The following is a 25,165-nucleotide window of genomic DNA, read 5'->3' as shown; positions in this document are numbered from 1 at the left end:
GAATGGTACATTTCAGAGACGTTTGCAGAAATTCACAGTATGTTCACGTCTACCCAGTCACTTCCCCGTGTCTTGGATCCTCCCCCTAGGGTGAGTGTTTTTTATTGTCAAGAGTCTGTTTATGCACTGCCTCACTACTCAGGGACAATTGCACAAACAAGTCCTCCATCCAGCTGAGTTCACGTGATATTACAAACCAAGAGTGATGCAGTGGAACCACCCGACAGAGAATCAAACTGATTTCTTTAAGTATAGGATGAACGCGGTGGCAGAAAGTGCCTGGGCAGGGTGTTAGCATAATTGCCATGCAGCTGCTGAACCGTTAATGTGTATCATCTCATTCTAGATCAGAAGTTTGCCTGGGACCGATCAGACAGGACACCAGAGTTTGCTTTCGCCTCAGGCTTGCAGATGTCATTGCGTAGAATTGCTCTCAGTGTTTACCCAACTGGGCCATTGCTCCTGTCCTCCTGTACTACACGTCTGGCGTGGTTCACTCCTGAGTCTAGAAACAGCCAAGGCTGATCTCCTCTGCCACATGCCTGCTCTCAGGAAGGTTACTGGCTGTAAAAGCAGCTATAGGAGAACAAACACTGGGAGCTGCTGAACAATTAGAAAGCAATGCCATTAGATTGATTTGTTTTACGAATTCAAAACGTCTGCTGTCAAAGCAAGCCATAGAGCAAAGATCCCTTTTTTACCATCACGTAGGTTGTTAAAGTAGGTTTTATTCTGTGCTGTTTAAGTAGGCTTTTAAAGCAGGTTCCTACTAAAGCAGTGGTGCAGCTGCAGCCTCTTGCAGGGGCTGAGCATGGCCTGGTAGCAGACCTTCCCCAGGGGCCAAGTCACATGCACAGGCGGGCACAAGCTGCAGCACTCTGCCTTCTGCCAGCTCCAGCCCCAGGGGAACCAAAACATGCAGTGACCACAGATGAGCTAAGAGAGAAGGAAGCACTAGTGGGGAGGAAAAGGAAGAGGAGTGGTGAGAACTGAAGTCACATTCCAAACATTACAGCCAGAAACAGAATAGGGAGAGCTTGTAATTTTTTTCCAGATGTTGCGCACCCAATTGATAGTACAGAAAAGGCAATGTCTAGCACATTACAGCTCATACCATGTTCTGCTTTTAATTAAAGGTGCTGTCTTCCTTTCCTCAAAAGACTTCAACGCTACTTTCAGACTGCAAATTCCCAGTAAGTACTGTTTTAGTGACACCGTGTGGCTTCTAAGTACACCGTTGTAAGCAAGTGTACTGAATAGCATCCACCCTCAGGCGGAGTTCAGAGCCAAGCAGAGAACTAGAGCTGAAAAGAGGTAACAGATTCTTCAGTGGTGAAATGCAAGGCCTTTGGGCCTCATTCGTGGGAGCTATAATTACATGTGTCATTTCCAGAATACAATCTGCACGCCACTTCTGGATCACAGACCCTCTGCGTCTTCTCGTTAGGAAGCCTGATGGAAGCAGGTATGGCTTCCACACTTGCAAGTTAGATACAACCACTAATTTCTAAGTTATCTTGCTTTGAAATGTTGATCCCCTTCCTACTACCCCAGCCCTGGTTCTTTTTCCCCATGCCTCTTCAATTCAGCAGTGGCAGCAATAGAACAGATTTATGGCATCTGCCTTTTTTGGGTTTGCCCTTTGAATGGCTTCTTTCACCACAGTGTTAAAGATGTAGAAGGTCCGAAGAGTTAAAACATTTCAAACTGAAGTCTTAGTTTACATTTCTTCCACTTTTCTAAAGTTGAAGAAGTGATAAAAGGGAAAAATCCCACCTAACCTAATCGCTAATGTAAGTTTCCCATGAAAATTAAGTGGGAAAATTAAGATTTTAAACAACAGGTCTTTTGATTACATTTTTCATGCATGAAGATTTCTGCAACATAAATAAACTTCAAAAATTTTTTTATAAAAAGTCAGTGGAAGACCTTAGGCATTTCTTACTGGGGAATGAAACAGAAAATCAATATGCAGAAAGCAGGTAAGTACAATCCCTACTGTTTCAGACCGAGTGGAAAAAAAGCCAGTGAAATAACACAACCTCCGTAATTATACGCTTAGGAACAAGTGTATTTAGTAGAAACAAAGGGAGATTTGAAAAGGATCAGCAGTTTATTAACAAAGTATACAGTCAAAAGTCATCTTTGTGACTGTGCCTCTGTGCTTTGTAGATATGAACATCCTTACTGTAATCATAGTGAACCTCATTTACAGAGAAACGGCCTTTCAGCATCTTCAAGAAGTTGTTATCCCGTTCATAGCGGATACGGCAGGAAAGAAGAATCACAGTTTGCTCTGAGCACAGGTGCTCCAATGTCTGAAGCAGTTCCGCAAAAGTTTCTTCGAGATAAATGATGTCTGCCCCCAGGATGAAGTCAAATGCTCCTGGAGAGAAGTTACCTAGGTCTTTTCCCCAAGTTAGTTCCTTCACCACAGCTCTTGGATGTAGTTCGGAAGGTAAGTTAGCCCATACATTTGACTCCAGGAACTCCAGCGCTGGCTCCCTGTCCGTGATGGTTACATGAGCACCTAAGTGGTACAGGAATACATGTCTCAGATAAACTCTTGACATCCATAAATAGAGCATCTGGAATACAATGCTCCAAGGTAAGCAGTCCTATTAAACACTAATAACTCTGCTGAGATGCTCAATTAAAAACAAAAGAACAAAACAAGCAGAAAGCCCGCTGTCTACACGTGTCCCATTCTTCATCAGTCACTTAAGAATATAAAGTATAATCCACATGAAGATTAAATCAGTTTAAACAAAAAGGTTTTCTGGAGCTTTTTCTTGGTGCATGAGAGTAGTTACTTTCTGATAGGTGACAACAATCTTAAAAAGATTGTCACCATTAACCTGCTCTGATTCCTCATTAGAAGAGAAGCAGTTAAAGAGGTCAGACGAAATTTATGCCTGTGTGATTTTGTATGGCATTACCACATTTTGTCAAACTGGTTTGTTTTTATAATTTCAACAGGTACTTTCCACTGTCACTACAGCTCTGAATTACAATGATAACCTGTGACAGTGAGCACAAATTCAACAGTGCCCAGTCCCTGCCTTGGCCACAGACATATCCAAGGCAAATCATTCCTCCAGACCTTGGTTTCCCTGTCTGCAAGATAGGCTAATGTGACTTTGTGTGCTTTGTGTCTGTAGCTTTATCTGTGCTGCATTTTAGGAGAAGTAGAAGACAACAAGCACAGCTCTCACTGCCTGGGGGAGATCTGCAGAGCTCAGTGTTGCAGAGCAGACTGCCATGGTAACAGCATCAGCCTTAGCAGGGTCCCACCATAAAGTAAACTGTGGTGGCACTATCGGTACAGTAAATAATGCAGCAGGCTCTGAAGTCTGACAAGAGAGGAAGATGACTCAGGCAGGACACATCGCAGTTCACATGTGTGGCTTTGGTATTAACTTCTGCATGTAGATGTAAAAATGCCAGTTTTACTACAGTTGTAAATTGCTTAAGGCAAACAAAAAAACCCTTACCCAACAGCGTGGCCACTATTCCCAGCAATCCAGTTCCAGCTCCCAGCTCAATCACCGACCGATCCCTGAGATCGATGCCTCCCATCTCCAGATAAGCGGACAGGACGACAGCCTGAGCCAGGAGACAAGGTCAGTTAGGCATACCTCGGTCATACTGAATCACAGCACTTCTCATTTACACGGAGGGAGCAGGTTACGGGTAGGGTCATCTGCAGCAAGGCTCTGGTCGGCCTGTGAACTGTGTGCGGTCTTGCCGTGACTTTTATGGAAGACGCTTAGAAGCAAAATATAGTAACGCCCTTTGTACCTAACGTGCAGAGTTCTGCAGGGCGGCTTCTGTCAGAACCGATGTCGGGAGACAGCCAGAGCCGCGTGCATCCCCGCCGCCGCTCGGAGGCCGCAGCACCCCTGCTGCTAGCGCCCTGCAGCCTTGGGCCCGTCCCAAAGCAGAGCTTTTCGGGAGGGCTCTGTCCTCGGATAAGGCTGCCCCAGTCCTTGCGGCGGCTGCAGGCGGCGGGCCCCGCGCCGAGCGCGGTGAGAGCGCGGGCGGGGCGGAGGGGAGCCCCGCGTGCTTCCGCGCTGCGCACCGCCTGTGCGGGGCCCGAGGCGCCCCGCTGCCCTTGCGAACCTGCGAGGCCTCTTACGGAAACAAACTTCTTTAAGCGGCCGTTCCCTAATTCGGCGCTCGGTCCCTTCTCCGCGCGATCCGGAGGGCCCGGGAGCCGCCCGGCCCGCACCTACCGCGTCCCACACCACGGCCGCCACGCCGCGCCGCTCCCAGTCCTGCCGGATGCGGACGGTGCGCCCCGCGAAGCGGTACGTGGCCGTCGGCCTGCGCAGGCCCTGCAGTGCCCTGCCCTCCTCGTAGGGCACCAGCGCCATCGCGGCCGCCTCCTGCGGAACAGCAGGAACGCGGCGGGGTACGGCCGCGCCGCCCCGCTGCCCCCTCTCGCTCCGGCCGCGGCGCTGGGCCAGGCCCTGCCGGCCGCTGCTCACGCGCTGCAGGCCCGGAGCCGGGGCGCAGGAAGGGCGGGCGCGGCCTCCCCGTGTGGCGGCGGGGCCGGGCCGGGCTGGGCGGAGGGGTCCGTGCAGGTGAGCGTCGCCGGGCTGGAAGCGGTGCTCGCGTAGCCGGCTCACATCGCTGACCACGGCAGCAGGGCCGAGTCGCTCACAAGCGGTGGTGCGGTGCTGGTGCTTCCGCCGCCTTGTTTGTGCACGGGTTTCTCTTTACCTTTGGCTCCGTTTAATCCCTCGTTTGGCAAAACAACACGGTGCTCCTCTCCTTTGTCTCCCTATCCATTTACTTGAACCTGCTCCAAAGCCTGCTAAAGGCCACGGGAGGGCCGGGCAGCCGTCCTGCAGCACCCACGCGCCGGCTCCCCGGAGGCACTCAGCAGGGACTCCACCAGCAGGACGGCAGCGCCAGCCGTGCTCCTCATTGCCTGCACGGTGCCAGAGCTGGCGTGCAGGGGTCACAGGAGAAATGCCGGGGGCAGTGGGGCCCGTGCCCATCGCCGGCGCTGCCCCTGCGCCCTGTGCCAGCCCTCAGAAAGCACAACCAGCTCCAGAAAGCAACCTCACTTTCCCACAGGAAGCAGCAAGTTTGTCTGGCAGAAGAAAGCAAATGTGGTTATGTGTGAAAGCTGTTGATTTCAACAGAGTGGCTTTAGATTCATTAACACCTTTGTGGAAGAGCATTACAGGCTGCACAGGGGGAGCAGGAACCAAAGCTTGTTTTTAGGGTTCTGCTACTGTAGTGGAATGGAAACCAGAATTTCACTTTCCCCGAACCGGTTCATACTTGTCTTATGGCATCTCAGACTTCTTTTCCCAAGCACGCCAGAGCAGGTGCGATGATTCAGCTTACTGTGGTTTTATGTCTAAAGCACTGGTTCCTTGCCACTACTCCTACTTGACAATAATGCAGCAAATACGTTTTTCTAAAGAGTGTGTCTTTCTAAGACAAATATCCCAGAGCATCTCAGGAGCTCAGAAGGTTCTCTATGAATCCTGCGCCGCTTCCTAGAAGTATTTCCCTTTCTTCCCTGCTAATATTACTTTGGCACTGACTTCCACATGCCTTAGACAGAAGGCCAGGAATTACTTTCCAGATCATAACTTGGTAGTGAAGCTACTAAAAGGCAATCTAGTCCACTAAAAGCTCAGTAAGGGCCCTACATTTTAACTTTTTTCCTCTCCCCAAATCTGTTTTCTAAGTTACAGTATTCAAGTATTATAATGACAGAGTAAGAGATGTGCTTTTTTTCCACCTTTCCTGACAGTAAAATGACAAGGAAAATGCAACAACAAAGAATTTTATGCATAGGACAGTTGTCCAGAACCAAAGTACTTTTTCTCCCAGCAGGGTGAGAGCATAGCACAGCAATGAAGTTGGAAGAAATGTAACTCAGTTCCGCCTTTAAATGCTGCAAAAAGCAATATGGACATCTTTAGCTGCAGATAAACTTGCAAAGTAGGAAACAGCACATGGTAAAGTAAGCAAGGGTGAGTTAAGGCAAAAAGAAACACTGCTTTGAATCCATTCTCATCTCACTCAACTACTTGATAGAACAGAGGCGCAATGTGTTCAACTGTAAATCCTGCTCCTTCAGGTGCCAATAAGCTTTGTGTGGTAATTTAAAGAAGTGTTTCAGAGCAGTGGTCCTTGTAGAGCTCAGAAAATCGAAGAATCAAGTAGATGCGATGGAAATGAGAGCAAATTCTTTCGAGACTGTACTGATATACATCCCTTACAGAAACCTTCTCTTTACTGCTTAATGTTTACAATCCTTCCTTTGAAATGAATACAGTAGTTCTTCTGATGGTTCTGCAGACACTGCGTGTACCAGATGGATCTTAGAGACGTGCACAGTGTGGGGAAAACACAGCATCCATCTCACAGTCTCTGGTTGCCATGGCAAAGACAGGTATAAATAGAAACAATCTGATATACTTTTAAAAAATTCTGTATCTGGGAACCTGTGTTGTTGATAACCCTCTGACAGCAACGCCTTATCCCAAATGGGTGCAGTGACTATTTGCGTAGAGACTTCTGGTCATGTGTGTTTAATCCTTTCCTGTCTAAGTAAATATCAGCTACTTCTGTTTGTCCTTCCACTGGAACATGAAAACTGTCTTTGAAGGAAAGTTTTGACAAAAGTCTATTTTGCTAAAAACTTCCGCCAACCAACCAAACGCTAGCTAACACCAGGCGTGGAGGAAAACCTGGAAAAAAAAGCTTTCTCCCCAGCTACTGCCAGCAGCGGCCATTCAAGTGATTAGCAGTGAAATGATGAACAGTTTTCACATGTACTTGTTCACTGGTAGCTTCCAGACTCTCCACACCAGTGAGATAGATGGGGTACTGAGTTGCTTTCTGTTAAACAAAAAGGAAGTAAGCCAGAGATTAATTCTGCTCATCACTGCTTGTAGTTACAGAATAAAGCCTGATTGATCTGGACCATCTTTGAAACCAACAGGATGAATTAAAAATGAAAACCTACGTTTCTGCAGAAAGTAACAGGTTATCTGTAGACATTATAACTTGCTGTTTCTGCAAGAAGTGTTAAATAACAAAATAATGTATGGCATGAGCTACTGTGTCATTTTCTTTACACCAACAGTTACATTAAGAAAAAAATCGTGAAGATGCATAATTTCCAAAACTGAAACACAGGAAGTTTTGATGCATCTGAGGAAGGAATAGTTCCCATCAGTACTATTACAGTCACTCCATAAACCTCACATCTTGATCAACTGCCAGACATAATCACCATGCTTATTAAAATCTCGTTACAGAAAAATCACATCACTTTTAGTGGAATTACGTGACTGATCTCTCAAAAGCCACGCAGTTCTGAAAGCCGGCATTATTCTGAAATTTTAATTAACCAACAAAAAGCAAAATGAGCCAGTTCTTCCCTTCATAAGCAACAATGGCACTTTGGTTGCTAGAAACCTCTGGCTCTTGCTAATGCACTTTGCAGATCCAACCTACAGCCTCGCAATGGTGTGCCAACAGCGGGGTGCTGGGCCATGCTGGCCCTCTGATGGGGAGCGGACGGTGCTGTGCTGCAGGGCTGCGGGAGGTGGGTCATGGTGCAGGTGCCGCTCCCCTCCCGCAGCTCTTGTGTGTGGAGTGCCTGGCTGGTGGCTGCAGAGCGCCTGGCTTGGGTGTCCGCCTGTGGGACACTGTACTGGGAAAAGTGCTGCAAAAACACCCTTTGCTGGAGGCTGAATGTAGATCCAGAGGGTTAATTTTAAGTGCTCACATTTCTGATGTGTTCCGTAGGTGTAGAGTTATGTAACTGGAGGGAAAATTACAGTGCAAGCCATGCACTGTATTAATTTACAACTAGTTAACAACAACTAAGGGCAGTTTGAAAGCAATTGTATAGGCAAGCAGACAGCAGCTAGAGCATGCAGGTAGATACATAAGGTTTCCCTTTTTAACCAAGTAGAAACAAAGAAAAATGTTTTTTGGTTTTTTGTTTTTTTTTATTTGAGATGGTATTAGGCAGCTTTTCTCCACTCTTTAGAAACAAATCCCTTCAGACAAAGGAGAAGACGCACCAGGCACGTGTAGGCAATTTCTGGTGCCTCAGACCTCGCAGGAGGGACTCCTCAGGGCCTCCTTCCAGGCTTTTCATGGCCCACGTTGGAATTAAGCCTTCAGAAGTTTTCCCTAAACAAACCTACAGCTGGGCTTACTCGTGCAGTTTGCTGTTTCTGAGTTAAGTCATGCATACCATGTTCATGTTTGTGTTAAAATACTGGAAAGCGTTTCCTCATAGGAAAACTGCATACATGACCTGCAGTACGGCTATTTCCAATGCGTGGCTCCTCAGGAAGAAAAGCTGTGCCAGCTCTGCCCAGCAGCACAGAGCACAGCCTCACAGACTGTGCTCCTTGATTTCAGCGCATCTGAGATCCTTTCCTCAGTTATAAGGTCTCCGTAACTCCACCACTGCAGTTCATTCTCTTGAGCCTCTGCTACCTGCAAAAGCTAGTTTTATGTTTTCTTAGGAAAAAATGAAGGCAGGATTCAAAAAAAGACTCTGAGGTCCAAAAGCACTCACTGCCGTATGTTTGTGCTATTGGTATCACTGAAGTGATCTAGGTGCTCACGTGCTAAGAACCTCTGCACTGCCTGCACTGACATCTGGATTGCTGCAGTCTCAGGTATGGGTAGGATCAATGACACCAGCGCTGCTGTCTGTGTGCTGTGAGGCACAGCTCCCAGCCCTGCTGGCAGTGCTCACTGCTCACCAATAGTACAGGAGGTGATCTGAAAACTGAGAACATTTAGGGCTGCTAAACCTCACCCTGTGACCCTGTGTGTTCTGAACAACCTCACTGTTTCTTTTTACTCACGTCCTAGCAGAAGCATTGAATCTATTTCCCTAAGTACTGTTTTGTTTCAGTTTTTTTCCCTTAAATGGCCACAGCCTTATGTTACTGCTGAGCCTCAGAAGACAATCAAGCCTGCAGTGTTTTCATCCTGTCAGCTGGTGCAGGATTTCAAAACAGGATGCCCACTTTTCCCCCCATTATTTGCAGCAGTGAGATGCAGAAGCCCAAGCTTTTGTTTTCAGTTGGTTACACGGGTCCAACCTGTGATTCATTCTTCCTGCAGCCATGTTTCCATGAAAAGACAATGCTGTGGCCCCTCTCCAAGTCACCTGCAGGCTGCTGGAGGCTCGGGCCGTAGAGCGCTCCTGTGCCTGCAGCCGGGACACTTTCTAAGAAGGAATGAGGAGACAAGGACTCAGGCCAGGGCTGCTGTTATCTCCCCACAGACAAGCAAGGAGGGTGCATGGCCTTGGGAAAACATACATAGCACGGAGCCAAGGTGCAGATAAGAGCAGAATGTACAGGATTTAAAATTCTCAGCCCCATGAAGCACAAGCGTCTGCAAAGATGGGGGACTGAGGCTGACTGCCAAGCTGATGGCTTAAGGAAAATCCTGCAGTGTCCCTCCAGACATTTAGGGAGATTCCTGGCTGCTCAATTCCATTGGTGTGGGCAATAATGCCCACAGATATTGGAGTTTCCCAAGGGTTGTTGTTCAGACAGCAGCTGGTAGCAACGGCTTCCAGCTCCACTCTCAGAGATAAAGCATCTCATGGCTCCATGTGGTGGAGCCTGGGCTGGAGAGCCATGTGACTGTGCACTCCAGCACTTGGCTTCTGCAGAAGTCAAACACAAATGTGCACTGATCTGCTGGCAAGGAACCGCGGTGGGGAAGGCCAGGGCTGAGCAGTGCAAGGGCATGTCTGCGAACAGAGCGTGCTGCTGAGTGCCAGCAGGCAGCAACTCACGTGCGTGGGGCAAATGGGCCAAGTGCAGAGCAGAACCGCCTCCCCGTGAGCCCGCGAGCAGGAACACAGCTGGCAGCACCCTGCCAGGCCTGGCAGCCTTCCCTTGTTGTGCCCCCCACACGCAATTACAAAGGTAGCTGGGCTCATGGCTCAGCAGCTGCAGGGTGAACTCCAGTAAGCAGGCCCTTTGGGCTTCCTGCATGTGCAGCAGCAGGGAATCTGGTGCTTTGTGTTTTCAGAACAAACCACGGCTCTGTTCTATCCCCGCGTTTAGGGAATACGGGTTGCTGCTGTCACCATGACCTGACTTCATCCTGGAGCCCTGCCCAGCCCTGGGGCTGCCTGAAGCTCTCCTGGTGGTTACAGCCACTTCCCCAAAGGGCTCCTGTTCGGGTTCGTTTCGCAGGTTGTGGAAAGTCACTTTCTTGTTTGTAGAAAGCAAAGTGAGCACACTTCTCTCTCCACTGCGCACCATTAAAAGCCAAAGGTGAGCTCTGGGAGCAGAGCCAAAGGCCCACAGCGCTGCTTGTGTGTTCATGGTGAGCGTCCAGCTCAGGAGGCCTCCCGCGCAGTGTTAATGCCAGCTGGGTTGTTAACACAAGCCAAAACCCTCGGCTACTTCTCTGTGTGTTCCACTTAGGTCACATTTTCTCTGTGAACACAAATGGAAGGGAACTACTTTCTATCTTTGTAAAGAGAGGTTCACGTTTGAAAGACGCAACCAACACCACGCAGAACACCCCAATGTGTTGCATAGTGTGCAGCGGGAGGGCCGCAGGCCGCACCCCCAGTGTGGCGATGGATGAACTGCTGACTCACAGGGGTAAATCAAGCGAGATGGCAGAAGGATGGCATGGGAGGAGGATGGGACTGGCAGTAAATCGCAGCGGGCGGTGTTCGGAATGTGGCCATGGCACTGAGTCGGTGTGTGCGGGACTGTGTAGACCAGGCCGCGGTACCACTTCCACAGGGTGCAGCTCTGGGGGCCCAGCACCCTCACCACTCCACACAAAGCACCCAGCAGGGTCTTGTGCTCTTCTGACGCAGCGGCTCTGCGCGAGGGCCGTCAGACGGCCGAGAGGCTCAGAGCGCGGAGGAAGGCGGATCTCCGCGAGCCTCAGATCCCCGCCTGGGCCGGTGCTGGGGAGCGCGGAGCAGCGGCTCGCACGCCGTAGGATCCGCACCCCGGCCCGTACCTAGCCGCGGGTCGCCACCGGCACGTGCACGCAGCGCGGCGAGAGCCCCGCGCCCCTGCGGGCGGGCCCGGAGGCGGAACGCGAGCCGAGGGCGGGGAGAGGGGCGGTGCTGCGCGCGCGCGTGCACCTGGGGACGGCGGGGGGCGGAGCGCGGCGGCGACGCGTGACGACGCCGTCGCCCGTTGGCGGAGCGGCGTCACGCGGCGGGGCGGCGGCGGGCGATTGGCCGGGAGCGAGGCGGAGCCGGGCCTCTCCCCCTCCCCCGGCCCGGGGGAAGGTGGCCGCTCCGCCAGAGCCCGTCGGTCGCCTCGCGCAGGAGGAGGCGGCGGCTCGCGCGCGGCCGTTGGGGCGGGCGTGGGCCGCGCCTCGCCGGGGGCGGAGGCGACGGTGATGCGGCGCTGAGCGCTGACGCCCGCCCCACTCCCGCCCTCAGCCCGGTGCCTCCGCGCCCCCTCCCCCGCCCCACCCGGCGGCCGCGTAGCCGGGGCCCGGCGGGGGAGCGCCGAGCTCCATGGGCAACACCGTCACCTGCTGCGTGTCGCCGGACGCCAGCCCCAAGCTCGGCCGGGCCCGCGGCGGCGGCTGCGGCGGGGCGGCGGCGGGGCCCGAGCGCTGGGCGGACGCGTACCAGGCGGCGGCGAGCGGCGGCGGCTCGGGCTCGGCGGAGGCCGACTCCGGGGACTCGGAGCCCGGCGGCGGCGGCCCGCACCTCCAGCACATCAGCGACCGCGAGTTCCCGGATGGTGAGCGGCGGGCAGCGGGGTTGGCCGGGCAGCGCGGAGCGGAGCGGAGCGGCGCTGCCCCGCCCGCCGCGCCCCTTTGTCCCGGCGGCGCCGTGCCCCGAGCGGAGCGGGCGGCCACTTGCCTGGGCCGGCGCTGCGGGGTCCCGGCGGGCGGGGGCGGCCCCGTGCCGGGCGCGACTGTGGCGTGCCGAGCGGCGCCGTGCGGCGGGCAGCGCCCGGACGGCGCTTCCGTCGCTGCTGGGCAGGAGGAAGGAAGGGTGTGTGGGAACGGGTGGCGGGGCGTTGCGGAGGCCGAGTGCCGTGACATCACCGCCGGACGCGGTGATTTATAGCCCGGCGTGCGGGCGCTCGGCGAGGGCTGCGGGCGCCTTACGGCGTTCCTTCGTGCGGCTCGGCGCCCGCAGCCTGCGCGCCGCGAGCCCGTGCCGCCGCGAGGCTCCTCCCGGCACGGCGCAGCCCGCCGCCCCTAGGCGTGCCTGCCGCCCCGGGCCGCGGCCGTGCGCACCACAGGTGGGGCTGCGCCGTCCGCTGCTGGCGGCTCTCGGTGCCGCGCTGGCGCTGCGCTGCGGTTCCGAACTTCGTTCAGTACTGTGCTGAACCTCTGCGCGAGCATAACCACACCTACAAGAAAAGAGTGGGAGAAAACAGCTGTCTGATATCCTTAGCGTGGGTTGGGCGCAGTAACAATTACCGCTGTCCCTCCGTGCTCATCGTGAGGGTGTGAAGGGATTTTTGGTGAAGGGTGAGAAACTGTACCAACGTGAGGGAGCCCGAGGAGCGGAGTTATCACTTGTGCCCGATTCTGCCCTGCGCTGCAGCTGCAACCGAAGTGCAGCAGAGCAGCGAGCTCCCTCATCTCCTCTGAGAGCCGTGCAGTGTAGCAGGAGAAATTGTATCTGCCCGTCAGGAGAAATAAAATTTTTTTCTTGCAGAGAGATATTGCAGAAATGTCAGAACTCTCCTGCACTTGTTAAGCAAGAAGGAACTCAACTAACAAGTCAAGCAGAAATGTCTAAGCTAAATGAATCTGCTCAGGAGTAAGGTTTATATCTGATTGAACCCTAACTATGTGATTGTCGGCAGGGCTAAGTAATTAGGCTTAACTTTGAAATCATCCAGACTTCAGAATTTGCCTCAAAGTAGGGGAGTACTGTTTTTTTAATTTTAATTTTCAGCTGTGAGTGAAAGGATACAGCCGAAGCATAAGGTAACGGCTGTTTATCTCAAACCGTACTTTTGTGGCAGTGGAAGGTTTGATCTTGAGGCCGGAGCTAAGCCCCAGACTGCCTCAGCTTAGATGGTTTGGGTGTGAGATGGCTTCGAAGATCACCAGTATGTGGTGTGTGGTGCACAGTGGAACTTGCTGCAGATGGTGAATGCTACTTGTCTGCAGCTTTCTGGCTGATAGAACTATTTAGGGCTGCGGAAAGTATCAAAGTTTGGCAGCTTTATGACAATACAATTCTGTATGGTGAATGCTTTGAACATTATGAAGTGCTAACTGAGTAGAATTGAAGTAGTCAACCTCATAATGTGAAACATTACTTGTGGAGAGTCTGAAATCATGTGTTACAGAATAGATGTAAGTTTGTCAGCAATACTGCTGTCTATTTAAGACTTTCTGTGAAAATGTTTGATCTGTAAGCGCAGCGCTTACCCATGCTAGGAACATGTGCTTGTTCCCCTTAGCTCTGGGATATGAAAGCTGTCAGCATACCAAACCCTGCAGAGTTCCTGTGCTGCTACAGGACATCACTTTGTTGCTGTAGTGGTGGGTAGTTCATGAGTTCCATTTCAGGCATAAATACTTCTTATTATAACTTTTGTTATGTGTAATAGGATAGGTTAGCGAAGTTGCTAATTTCTTCAACAAGAGAAGCCTTGGAAGCCTCAGCTGGCCTTGTGTACTTTGGAGAGAAACAAGAAGATACAGGGGAAAAGAAGTCAGCACCACCTTGACTATTTGTTTCACCAGGTGCCGTTCTAGGAGTTCCTAGGAGCGCAGCTGCATGTTGCAGGAAACTTCCCTCCAGACGCCACGGAGGCACTTCATTCCTTACCTCTCTGTTCTTAAAGTTTGTTGTTCCTAAGTCATAATCTCTTCCCACTTTGTTTTGCTAAAATTGAATGTTTTGCTTGTATCAGGAATGCAGAAGTTACCAGCTGCACTTTGCACCTTTTTTGTATTGTCATTTATTATTCTATTTTTTTTAGCAAGTGCAGTGTGGTCCTTACAAGTCTGTGGTCCTTACAAGTCTGTGCTCTTACGTGGGGGCTGTTGGGATACTTCGTGATATTTCTCCAGCATACTGCTTAGCAGGCACTGTATTTCATAACCATTAGCTTCTGAACATTAATTTGATTTTGAGGGGTAGAAAAGGACAAACACTGTGAAATACAGTGCATAAATCTAAAAACTTGGGTTGTGTCTCATTGCTCCAAATGTACCAACTCCCACAGTTATCTGAAATACAAGTGTGAAATGAATTTCTTTAGTGAAGCACCACTTAAAGCGGTGCAGTTAATTGTGTGCTAGGGTCAGGAATTAAAACACTGTAAGTTTCCTGGTTTAGTTTTCAGCAGATACTAATATATTTTGCCATATATTTCAAATGCTGAAGTAAGCTTTATTTAACCTAAATTAATCTGAAAAGTAGTGGCTATGGAAAAATTGGAAACAGCATCCTTATCTGAAGTTCTCCCCAGAGGATGAAGTACAGTTGATGATGGTCAGCTGGCTCCAGAAGGCTTCTGGTCACAGCTGCCTGGATTGCCTATGGCAAATCCAAGTTAAACGAGAAAATCTTGTACTTTCTGAAAATGGGGATATTGCAAAGTGATGTTTATTTAAGACAAAAAAAGAAGGGTAAGTGGGAGGGAGATAAAGCATATGCAAAACTAAAAATGTAATGTTTCAACAAAAGTTGGTTCAAATGGAAGGAGATTGTTGGCTTTGCTGCTCAGAGAGCCTGAAGGATTAATTTAAATGTTATTATTGAGATCCTGAGGTATAACCTGTTCCATGCACAGCTTTTCTGATTGAGCAGTAAGCCTGCTTTTATGGTTTGATGCTCAAAGGGAGGTTGTGTTAAGTAAGTGGAACAAACATAACTTTAAGAACTGATAGGTTCTTCTCAGTAGGTTTGTCTTCTGTTAACATTGAACATCAGAAGCTGATGAGAGCCTAGGGCTGCTGGTTGACTGCTCAGCTGAATGCTGCGTTCATTGCTTCTATGTGCAGCTAGGATTGACCAGAATGCTTTCCTCTCCAGTTTCAGAAGCGGCAGCTCTTTGATGTTCATGTTTCATTTGGGTTAGTTTGTGCTGATTACTGCCTCTTCCAAGTGAGTGACAACTAATTTTTATTTGGGGACGTTTTTGTCTGTGTGATTTCTCAGGTTATTTTAGGGAGAACTTCTTACAATTGATACTTGCTCGCTAGATCCCAGTGTTAGACATAGATCTAGTTTTTGGTAGATTCTGTGATGAAACTAGAACAAGGCCTTGCTGGCAGTCTTCTCTCATTTGCTCTTGAAAATATGATGTCTGTTCACCCCTGCTGCTTGCTGAGCACAGCGGCTTTGGTGGGACTTGCCTCGTGCACAGGGGCCAAGTGGAGGATTGCTGACCTGCTGGTCCGTTGGGACAGCATGGCGTGGTACCTCCCCCTGAAGGACTGGGAGGTGGGGAATGAGGGGGAAGAGCAAATAGCACCAGCAGAGGTGCTCAGAGAGGTGAGGTAATCACACTGGGGTTAGATGGGAAAACGAATGTAAGGGGACTTTAGAGAGGAGAGTTAATAGAGAGTGAAGTGATTTTTGCTTCAACAGGTCAGACTAGTGCCTAGCTTGACTCTTCAAGCACCGATAAACTTACCTTTCTCTTTTATTAATAAATCTCTGCTATCCAGAAGCTGCCCCATGCTGAGGGGGCAAGCTCCAAGTTGTCTGCGTGCTACACTTACTGATTATCTCCAACACTGTTTAGTATATTCCAATATTTGTTCATCTGTGATGTGACTTCACCAACAACTTGTCTATAAATCTTCCTGTAGAAGGTTTAAATTCTCTTTATCCCTTATATAAGTGTGTGGCTGTTGTGATTGTTGTTGTTTCTTAATCCCAATTAAATATCTTACTAAGTGTGGGGGGGAAGTTAATGCAAGGAATCACCTTTTTCCTGTAGGAGTGTTCTGTTGTCTATTGGTTTTCATCCCAAATTTTGTACGTATCTAAGTAGACACTTTTGCTCCTTCTGTTACTCCCACTGAGATCTTTTTCACATAATTTACACTCGCTCTTCTTTCCCAAGAGTTCTCACTATCTTTCTCCTATCAGTGACTAGGAACTGTTTACAGAGGTGTTCATAGTGCTTATGAGTAGAATGTGGTCTTGACAAATGTGTAAGAATTGACTCGTCTGCAAGTCTGAAACACCTTCCATCTTGTTGCCTTAGGATGCCCAATGGTACAGCCTTTATGAAGTGACCTGAAAAGTGTGCATAGTGGCAACAATGGGATTAAGAAGTCCTTCAGAAACATTGCAGAATTAGGAATAGAGGAAAGCATTACTGTGGCTCTAGTTCTGTTCTTCTGGGTGGGTACTGCTAACAGCTGAGGAGTCCTCTGTCCTTTTGTTTCTCCACTAAATCTTGTAGGTTGCTGCAGCTAGCAAGTTTAAGTAAGTGTATGGGAACTGCTGAGTCACGGCCTGAACCACCGATTGAGCACCTGGAGGAAAGACCCAGCCAGCCCTGGGAGCACAGGTGAAGGCAATTCACTGTGCGACCAGAAGGGTTGGAGCCTGGCTCCATCCCTCTTAGGCCTCATTTAAGGGCTGACTGCCACTGAGGAAGGATCTCTTTCTGGAGATCCTTTAGTGGAGTTTTTCCTTGTGAACCTAGATCTTTGGAGACAAGTGAGCAGTCTTCTTCCATTCCTTTATAGCACCTTTCTATCATGCTGGTCCTTCCGTCATTACACCTCTTTGTAATGCCTTTTCCATCATGTTGATCTTTCCAATTGCTACAGTAAGTGTTAAGTTTTTAAGAATAATTGATACAGAACAGATATGAGGGGCACTGATTTGCTGTTGATAAGTGTGTTTCTTCAGGCTTCCAATATAGCAGCTGTTATAACTGAGAGATTTCCATAAAATAGGGAATACTGACAGGAAGTATACAGCTCACCTCAGAGTTTTGATGAAACTTACAGTTAAGGAAGCTAAATTCATTTACATCTTGACTCTTTAATTACTGTTTTCTATGTAACTTATCTGTATGACCCTCACATCTTTTGGCTTGCTTTCTTTAGGAGACTGGCTCTTTTTCCTCCTGTCTGCCAGGGTAGATGTAGAGCAGCAGAAGTTCTTGTGGCCTCCAGTGTGGTGGGGTCGTACTGAGAAGCTGACTAACGGGAATTGTGTGAGGTAACAAAAGCAAGAAGACTGTCCAAATTCACATCACATTAAATTAAGGCTTCTAACAATGTTTCTTCCACATCTAGAAAAAAGGAGGGTGTTACTCAAAGAGGTGCAAGGCAGGAAGAAGCCACTACCAAACATTAAGATCTGGGATCTGTAGATCTTTGCCAACAAGCTAATGCTGAGATTTCTAAATCTATTTGTTTCGTCTTTGTTACAATTAGAGTTCAAACGTACACTTGTATTTCACTATGAAAATAACGTTTTCAGAGGAAAGCTATGAATGTTTCCACTTCAGGGGATAAAAGAAGATGCAGCTGTGCTTAAGTCGCTCAACAGTATTTATTGAAATGTGTAGTAAAGCCAGGTAAATAAAACTGAAGGTTCCACCTCTAGGTAATGAAGGTGTCAGGGTTACCTTGACAGTGTATGCAAAACTCCTGATAGTGTTCCGCAGTGTCTGACGAACCGTAATCACCTTTCAGGTATTTGAAGAGAGCAATGAGCTCTCCCCTCAGCCTCCTCTTTCCTGGACTAAACAGCCCCAGTTTTAGTTGCTCCTTGTCGGGCATATTCTCCAACTCCTTCACCAGCCTTGTTGCCCTTCTTTGGACTCAGCGTGTAACTAGAAATTTTCATTCTGACTGACCATGAAAAAGTGAGATCTGTGGAGTTCTGCTCTGTGTTCCCGTGGTAGTGAATTGCAATGCATGTGAAGGTCTGTATGGGCAATGAAAAGCGGGCAGCATGGAACTGATCGTTTCTCCTTGTCTTTTTAAATGGTCCTACATTGGATGCTGTCTGGAAACACATTTCTAACAAAATGTTAGCTACTTTTAAGATTTAATTTGTGAGCTACTGTTTTCCTTCTAGTTCCAATATCTACTTCTAGGGCTGTGTAGTTTTCCTTCCTTCTAACTGGTCCTGCCTGCGGTGGAATTTTGGGCGCTCTTGGCATCTTGCTCCCTAGCTGAAATGTGTACAAGTGATTACAATGCTCTCAGGTACCCATTGAAGCACATGGAATCCTGCTTGATTTCTTTCAGTCCAGAAAGATTAGATAGTGCATGCAGTGTAATGGTTCTTTTATCGTGTTTCTGTGGCAGGGGTTGTGAGCTGTGTGCCATAGGAGCATGCTGGGGTTGGCTGCAGGGGCTGGCCACAGCTGTGTGGATCCTCCTGCAGTTTAAATGCCAAAATCATGAACCTTAGAAATACTTAGCTAACGAGGAGTGTGTTCAGAGACTGGAGCCTGCTGCTCGGAGGGGCTGTGAGATGCCTGTCAGCAGGAGATACCCCCAGCGGAGGTAGCTCAGCCCTGGGCAGCCTGCTCTAGCTTTCCTGACTAGGCCATGGCAAGGGGTCTCTGCTGGCCTCAGCTGTCCTGTCATTTGGTAAACAAGTGCCAGCTGTGCAGGTTGTTTTCATTTGTTTTTCTGCTTAAATAAATAGTTGGTTTCCTTTGAGTGTAGGGAGTTAGAGGTGTTTTTAAAAGACTATACATAGGCAGGTATTGGTTAAGATTATGTCCTCACCAAGAATTTCCCTCAAAATAGAGTCCTGTCTGAGAACTGGTTGTGCTTCCTGGGATTTTGTTGTGCAGCAGATCTAGTCATTTGTGTATTCAAATTTGCTTGTATTGCTTACCAAAACAGAGCGAGTTTTGTGTATTTTGAGTCCCTCTCTTCATGGAGGAGGAAGCTCTCCTCTCCTGTTGGAGTTGAGTAATCCAGAGATGAAAATGCTTTCGTTCTATCCAAATGTGGGGAAGGAGCCACCTGCAGCCAGCTGGAAGTGTGGGCTAGCTTAAGCAGGCAGATGAGAAGCAGTGTGGTGTGCTCGGTTCTGTGCGGCCACTGCACAGGAACCAGAGCACGCTGGGTTCAGAAACAGAATTAGAATGGAATAATCTTAAAGGACAAACTACTTCATATGGAATTACTGTTAGAAATACCAATTTCCGGCATGTATGCAAAAAAACAGCCTGATTTGTTTTAACTTTTAAATTTTTACTTTGAGTTGAGTAACTGACGTATTGAATGCTCTGTGAGGTGATGGAATATGGGATGCTCAGCCATGGATCGGAGCTAGCAAGGGAGGAAACTCATTTGACAGCAGAGATGGCTTTATGGTTTAACACTTTGAACGCGTGCTGTATCGGAATGTTATTGCTGTCTAGTGCTAAGGGTGGGGATAAAACTGCAGTAGGAAATACAATAATTTAGTGTCCTGAAGCAGTGAAATGTTTGAAGGACTGCTACTTAGTAACAGCAACCTCTTTGACTGTCAGCTTTATTTGGCAGGTAGCTATGTAATGCCAGGCGGTGTGTAAGACGTGGTCTCCCTAGTTAGCGATCACCTGTGGAGGTGTGTAAAACAGTAGGTAAGCTAACATGAATTGCTCAAACCCACGCATGTTCTTGTATGACTGAGTAAAAGTACTCTTTAATGCCAATTCTATGTCAAGGAAAAGACATGAGCACTTGAGCTGAGAGCAGAGGTTTGACTTTACAAGCAAGGTGATCTGCCCTGTATTGGCCATGTGCCCTTAGCAGTGTGCGGCTGAGATTGTCTGGGGGACAAGCGATCTGCAGCAGGTTCCTTGCAAGGGGAATGGTGAGAGAGGGGAGCGAGCCCAGGCTTCTCCGGGATTTGTCTGACAAGGTTGATAGTACCCATGAGTAGATGGCACTGAGAGATGTGGAGAAATAGAGGGGAAGGCTATTCTGGTATACAGTTCTCAGAGGGGTGGAGGGCCATTGCAGCACAGCATTGCTGTGCCACTCCCACAGACAGCATTTCTGCTGGTGATCTTCCCTTCTCACCTCTCTATCATGAAGTGTCAGGTTCTGGTAGAAAAATGTGGGATTATTCATACTGAGTTGGTAGCCACTAAAATGTTTTGGAGTTTGTTCTTTTTTTCTTTTTTTTGTTATCACCCTGTTGCTTCTGTCACTTCTCTCATTCCTGTTCCGCATGCTTTAATTCCCATTACTTCTGCTCATCCTGTAGCATACAATACTTCCACTTCTTTTTTCACTTGGAACGCTCAGGCTTCACAGGTAACTGTTCTGTCTTTGTCTTTAGCTCCTAAACGAGACTTGTCCTTATTTTTCATACTAGATATCTTGGTTTTGGACTTCTACTGTGATAATGTATTAGCAGTTACGCTTCATTGTGAGTCACGTTGGTTGCAGATTATAATCTCTGTATGGCTTTTCTTTCGCTGCGTTCCCCATTGCGTTTTGCCTGTTCTCATATTCTTAGTTGCCTCTTGTCTTACGTATCCTTCATCAGTTATATTGCTGTTCCTTTTTGGTATTTCATGAGCAAAATTGGCACTTTAGAAAAAGCAAACCATGTGATTTATTTCTCCATTGCTTGGAGGAGAGTGTTGCCCAGAAAGAACAGTAAGGACAGGAGGGCTAAAATTCTCTGGCTGCTATGGAAGGGGAAGCTACGGGGAGGCAGTCTACAAAATACATCTGTCTTTTATTGCTGTCTCGTGCACAGCTGATCTGTCTTGCTGCTTCTGTTAATGCTGCAATATTCTGGGGTAAGAAGCCTGGTTGGGGTTGGTCTGGGTCATGTGTTGCAGCATTTTATACCAGCAACTGCATGGTGTCTTTTGGAGTTGATTGCTACTGTACCTTACCTGTTTGTGCTATGTTTTGGATTTCGTGCGTTATGAGTGCTGAGACATCTGTCTTTGTCCTGCAGAAAGCATCTTGTGCTTGGCAGAATATTTTCGTTTCACTGCTGTTCCTCGTCAGGAGTGTGTATCTGCTTGGCTTCAGGATGGTGCATCTTCCGTGTGCGACAGTGTCAGTATTGTGTCCCTTGATGCATGCCATTCATTCACCCTTCTTGTGCAGGGTGAAAGTTGGTCATATTTGCATGTGTTTCTCTTGTGCTTTTTTACATCAGATCTGATTTCTAACATCTTACAAAGGATGGATACAGGGAATCACAAGAAGAAAGCTTTATTAAGAAGTGTCATTTCAAAGTAAATCAAAACCTCAGGGAAATCGAGGTGGTAACAGTGTGTTTTTCTGTGGGATGAAGGAGGATGGGTGTCATTTACCTCTTTCTGTCTCTTCCCAGGAAAAAAAGCAATGTCCTGTTGGGCATATTTATCTGTGACCTGGAGGAGGCAATGGAGTGCACTTAAATCCCAGGTGACGCCCTACTGGGCAGCAGTCAGTATGCTGGAGGCTGCTTATTCAGAGAGACCTAGCTGGAGGGCTGGGCTGACAGGAATCCTGTGGAATTCTGCAAGGAGAAATGCAGTATCACATATTAGGAGCTACTGTGTTCAGCAGCCCGGTAGAGGGGAGGCTTCTGCAGCTGTAGGTCTGTACATGTTTTCCCAAAAGGCACTCATATGCACAATTACACAGGTGGCATACAGATCAATGCAGACAGAAAACAACGTACAGACATAACAGTGTCAGCTACCTCATAATGTTCCCCTCTGTGGCTGATCAGAGTGAAAGCTTGTTAGCTGAAAGCCTGTTACCTTTTCAGATACACATATGTAGTATGGGACCCTCCAGCAGCTGGTCTCAGCCGTACTGTCTGTCTGGTACCTCCTTGGTTACTGACACCTGGACACAAGCTCCAGATGCTGGTGCTCAGACCTGCACAGACAGGACAGGCTGCAGTGATTTGGGTGCCAGGCCTGGCTGGACGAGCATACTGACCGACAACCTGTTTATAAATGTCTGACCCTTTTATTCCCCTGTGCTTGTTCCCCCTCAGTCTACTTTGCTCCCTCCCTTTCCCGGCTTTTGGTCTTCCCCTTAAATATGACATAGATCTTGTACAGCTCCCAAATGCTGCTCTTTATCATTCCATAACGAGCCCTGTAGGTATCAGTGTCCCTCTGTGGGTAGGGTAGGGCGATCTGAGCAGTGTTGACCTCCTCCTGTGGGTGTTGTGGTACACAGGCAGTGGGCTGATTCTTTGGTAACCGGGAGAGTAGCCTGGTCAGGGTGCTCTATGCACTCTCACTGGGTTATTGGGCTTCTCTGCATCTGCTTGGGACAGAGGATGAACCTTTAGTCACACAGCCAGCCTAACATCCTGCCCGTGGGGGCCAGAACTAGCAGCAGCACAGCTGGGAACTGGCTGGCAGGGGAGCAGCAATATGGAGGAGGAACTGGGTGCTGGTGGGTGGTGTGCTGACCCTGAGCCAGCCTTGTGCCCCTGCAGAAAGGAGGCCAGCAGCATCCTGGCCTGTGTTAGCAGAGAGAGCAAGTAGTTTGAAAGAAGTGATTGTCCCCTTTTTCTCAGCTGTTATTAGACTGTGTCTGAACAGTATCAGGAACTACATCCAGCCTTGGGCCCCCAGTACAAGAGAGAGATGCTGATAAACTGGAGGGAGTTCAGTCCACCACCATTCTCCCAGGCCTGGAACAAGTGACTGATGAAGAGAAGCTGAGGGAGCTGGCCTGAAGAAAAAGCCAGATTTTGCAGGCATGCCTAACAGGGGTTTGTCAGTACCTACAGGAAAGTTGCTGGGTTGACATAGCCAGGCTCTTTTTGCTGGTGTGTGGCAGGGAGACGAGACATCAGGAGGATAAAAATTGAAATGAGAAGTTCCTACTGGATATTAATAAACACCTTTTCCTTTGAGGGGAGTTGAGCATTGGAATAGGTTTGCCCAGAGTGGCTGTGCAGCCTTAAAACCATTGGAAGTTAAGAATCTTCTGGGTGAAGTCCCGAGCAGCCTTGTTCCACCTTGCATCTGACCCTGTTGGAGCAAGAGGTTGGTCTAGAGACCTCCTGATGTCTGTTCCCTCCTGACTTAGCCTGTTCTTCTAGAAGTTAAACTGTAAATAAATTACAAGTTATTTCCTCTGTTAACTGCTAATAATCATCTGTATTTTAGTTATGCATTTTGCAATCCTGCTCTGTCTGTTGGCAATACTTCAGTCATTCAGTATTCTCACAGAATCATAAAGGTTCTAAAGTCCTCTAAGATCACCTAGCCAACCCCACCCCACTGTGCCCACTAACCATGGCTCTCAGCGCAACGTGTCCGTGGTTCTTGAACGCCTCCAGGGACAGTGACTCCACCACATCCCTGGGAAGCCTGAGCCAGTGCCTCGCCCTTCTTTCTGAGAAGGGATTCTTCCTAATACCTGACCAGAACCTCCCCTGGTACAACTTGAGGCCATTCCCTCTCGTCCTATCGCTGTTACCTGGGAGTAGAGGATGACCTCCGCCTCACCACAGCCTCCCTTTATGGAGTCGTAGAGAGTGATAATGTCTCCCCCATGCCTCCTCTGCTCCAGACTGAACAGTCCCAGTTCTCTCAGCCACTCCTCATCAGCCATGAGCTCCAGACCCTTCGCAGCTTTATTGAACTTCTCTGGACACACTTCAAGGCCTTGACGTCTCTCATGTAGTAGGGAACCCAAAACTGAACACAGTCTAGTAAAATATTTCCGTTTCTGAATAAGCTTTTTCTCAAATCCAGGAAGTTACTTAAAATTTGCCATCATCAGTGAATCTTTGATTTATATTGGCCTTTTTTATTATTATTTTTAATAGAGTGCTAACAGTAGAAACTAGAGTTGGTCTCCATACTGCCTTTTTAAAATGATTTTGCCGAATTGATGTTAGGACATTGCAGACAAGTTTTCAACAGCTTATGCTATTTGTTGAGATATTACAAATAGAAGTTAAAATGTGCCCATGCAGCATGCTGTTGTATGCTGGATTTTTTCAGGTACCTGAAGTACAACTCATACGTACTTGGTTATAAGCAGTAAGGCAAATTCTGTTCTAGGACTTCTGGGCCTCTTACATTTTAACTACATGATTCAATTATACGTGTATCTGTTCATTGTATGCCATGAATAAGCACAGTAAAGTGGAAATAAAAACACTGGTTTTGTGTTAGCTTTTAAAACCCTCTCAAGATGAATTTCTTTCATAGCTGACAATGGCCCTTTTTGAGAGGGGGAAATTCCTGGATGAAAAATAGTCACGTTCCTTAATGGATGCTGGCTGCCATATTTGTGTATTAGAGATTCAAGGTTACAGTGGTCTGCATCCTGGAGCGGTGTCAGAACAATACTGTTGGTCTAACATCAGTGATGCAAGCCAAGTCCCTGGAGAATATTCTGGCTTAGGTACTGATGTTGTGTACCAATGGGAACCTGGAATGAGAACTCCTGGGCGTACACAATCTTTCACAATTACATTCCCTTGCTGACGCATGAGGGTTTGGGCTGTGCTATGGCACGGTGCAGCAGCACAGAGCATTCCCCTTGTTAAGGCTTCCAGCTCCAAGATGGTTTGTGCTTACTTGGCTGCTGTTCACCTAGAGCTCTCTGGTCAAGTGCATAAAAATCTCTTAAGTTTTTTGTTGTTTTTTTTTTTCATGAGAAGCTGCTGGTAATTCTTAGATAACTCTGCAGTTTTCACACCCTTAGAAAAATACTGGCATACTGCCTTGGAACACTGATGTGCAGGTTTGTGAGCTTGCTTGCTTTTATGGTTTGCACGGTGTAAATAGCACGCATGAAGATCAGAACGTAAATTGATGAGAGTTTGCTCCTTCCAGAATCATAGTGTTAGAGTGATGGTTCTGCTTATGCTCTTACAGAAGTTAGCGTGTGCAAAAACAACAGCAAAAACAGCTGCTTGCAGAAGTCACACTAGTGCAGATCAAAATTCATGATGATGTTTTCAGTAGTTCGCTCCTGTCTTATTCTAAGGGAATACTGTATCTTCATCTGGTGCCACCACTAGTTTGTTGTAGCATAGGATTGAAGCCATCATTTTGTTTTTATCTAGCTATATATTAGCTGCGCAGAGTTTTACTTCAAATTCCTAAAGAATAGTGTTATATCCATGTTTTGATACTTATCAGCACCCTACGTTACTTATTAAGCTCTTTTACAAGACCACAAAGATTATTTACTGACCAACTGGATACATAAAACATAGAGGGAAAGTAAGACCTGCAGTGTCCATTTC

The 25,165-nt window shown here is 48.2% G+C and overlaps 2 protein-coding genes and 1 long non-coding RNA gene across 6 annotated transcripts in view; 2 read left to right on the top strand and 1 right to left on the bottom strand.

Annotated features, from left to right (window-relative positions):
• On the bottom strand, positions 2,054–5,029 carry METTL21A (methyltransferase like 21A). Of its 4 annotated transcripts, none has more exons than XM_021399708.1 (3): positions 4,726–5,029; positions 3,495–3,606; positions 2,054–2,530 (listed from the first exon to the last, which is right to left on the bottom strand). In XM_021399708.1, exons 2-3 carry the CDS (start codon positions 3,577–3,579, stop codon positions 2,133–2,135), a joined length of 483 nt encoding a protein of 160 aa, XP_021255383.1. In that variant the 5' UTR covers positions 3,580–3,606; positions 4,726–5,029; the 3' UTR covers positions 2,054–2,132. The 4 variants fall into 4 exon arrangements, with proteins under 4 accessions (XP_021255383.1, XP_021255382.1, XP_021255384.1 ...); XM_021399707.1 differs by lacking the exon at positions 4,726–5,029 and adding an exon at positions 4,236–4,719; XM_021399709.1 differs by lacking the exon at positions 4,726–5,029 and adding an exon at positions 3,802–4,209.
• Positions 6,326–7,087, top strand: LOC110400091. The gene is made up of 2 exons (XR_002439620.1): positions 6,326–6,421; positions 6,927–7,087. It is a non-coding gene; the product is annotated as an uncharacterized LOC110400091 (long non-coding RNA).
• The window catches only part of CCNYL1 (cyclin Y like 1), a 32,160-nt gene continuing 18,394 nt past the window's right edge, over positions 11,400–25,165 (top strand). Inside the window, exon 1 of the mRNA XM_021399701.1 lies at positions 11,400–11,753. Coding sequence (XP_021255376.1) covers positions 11,522–11,753 — 232 coding nt within the window. The 5' untranslated portion in view covers positions 11,400–11,521. The remainder of the gene's footprint in view (positions 11,754–25,165) is intronic.

This window comes from Numida meleagris, chromosome 5, assembly GCF_002078875.1.
Source record: "Numida meleagris isolate 19003 breed g44 Domestic line chromosome 5, NumMel1.0, whole genome shotgun sequence".
Lineage (NCBI taxonomy): Eukaryota > Metazoa > Chordata > Aves > Galliformes > Numididae > Numida > Numida meleagris.
This window is presented reverse-complemented; position numbering and strand designations above follow the sequence as displayed.

Coding starts and splice junctions, on each gene's coding strand:
- METTL21A (XM_021399707.1), bottom strand. CDS start 4,376: ATGGCGCTGGTGCCCTACGAGGAGGGCAGGGCACTGCAGGGCCTGCGC. Junction 3,607..4,235: donor CGGCCGTGGTGTGGGACGCG/GTAGGTGCGGGC, acceptor CTCCTGGCTCAG/GCTGTCGTCCTGTCCGCTTA. Junction 2,531..3,494: donor AATAGTGGCCACGCTGTTGG/GTAAGGGTTTTT, acceptor TGTACCACTTAG/GTGCTCATGTAACCATCACG.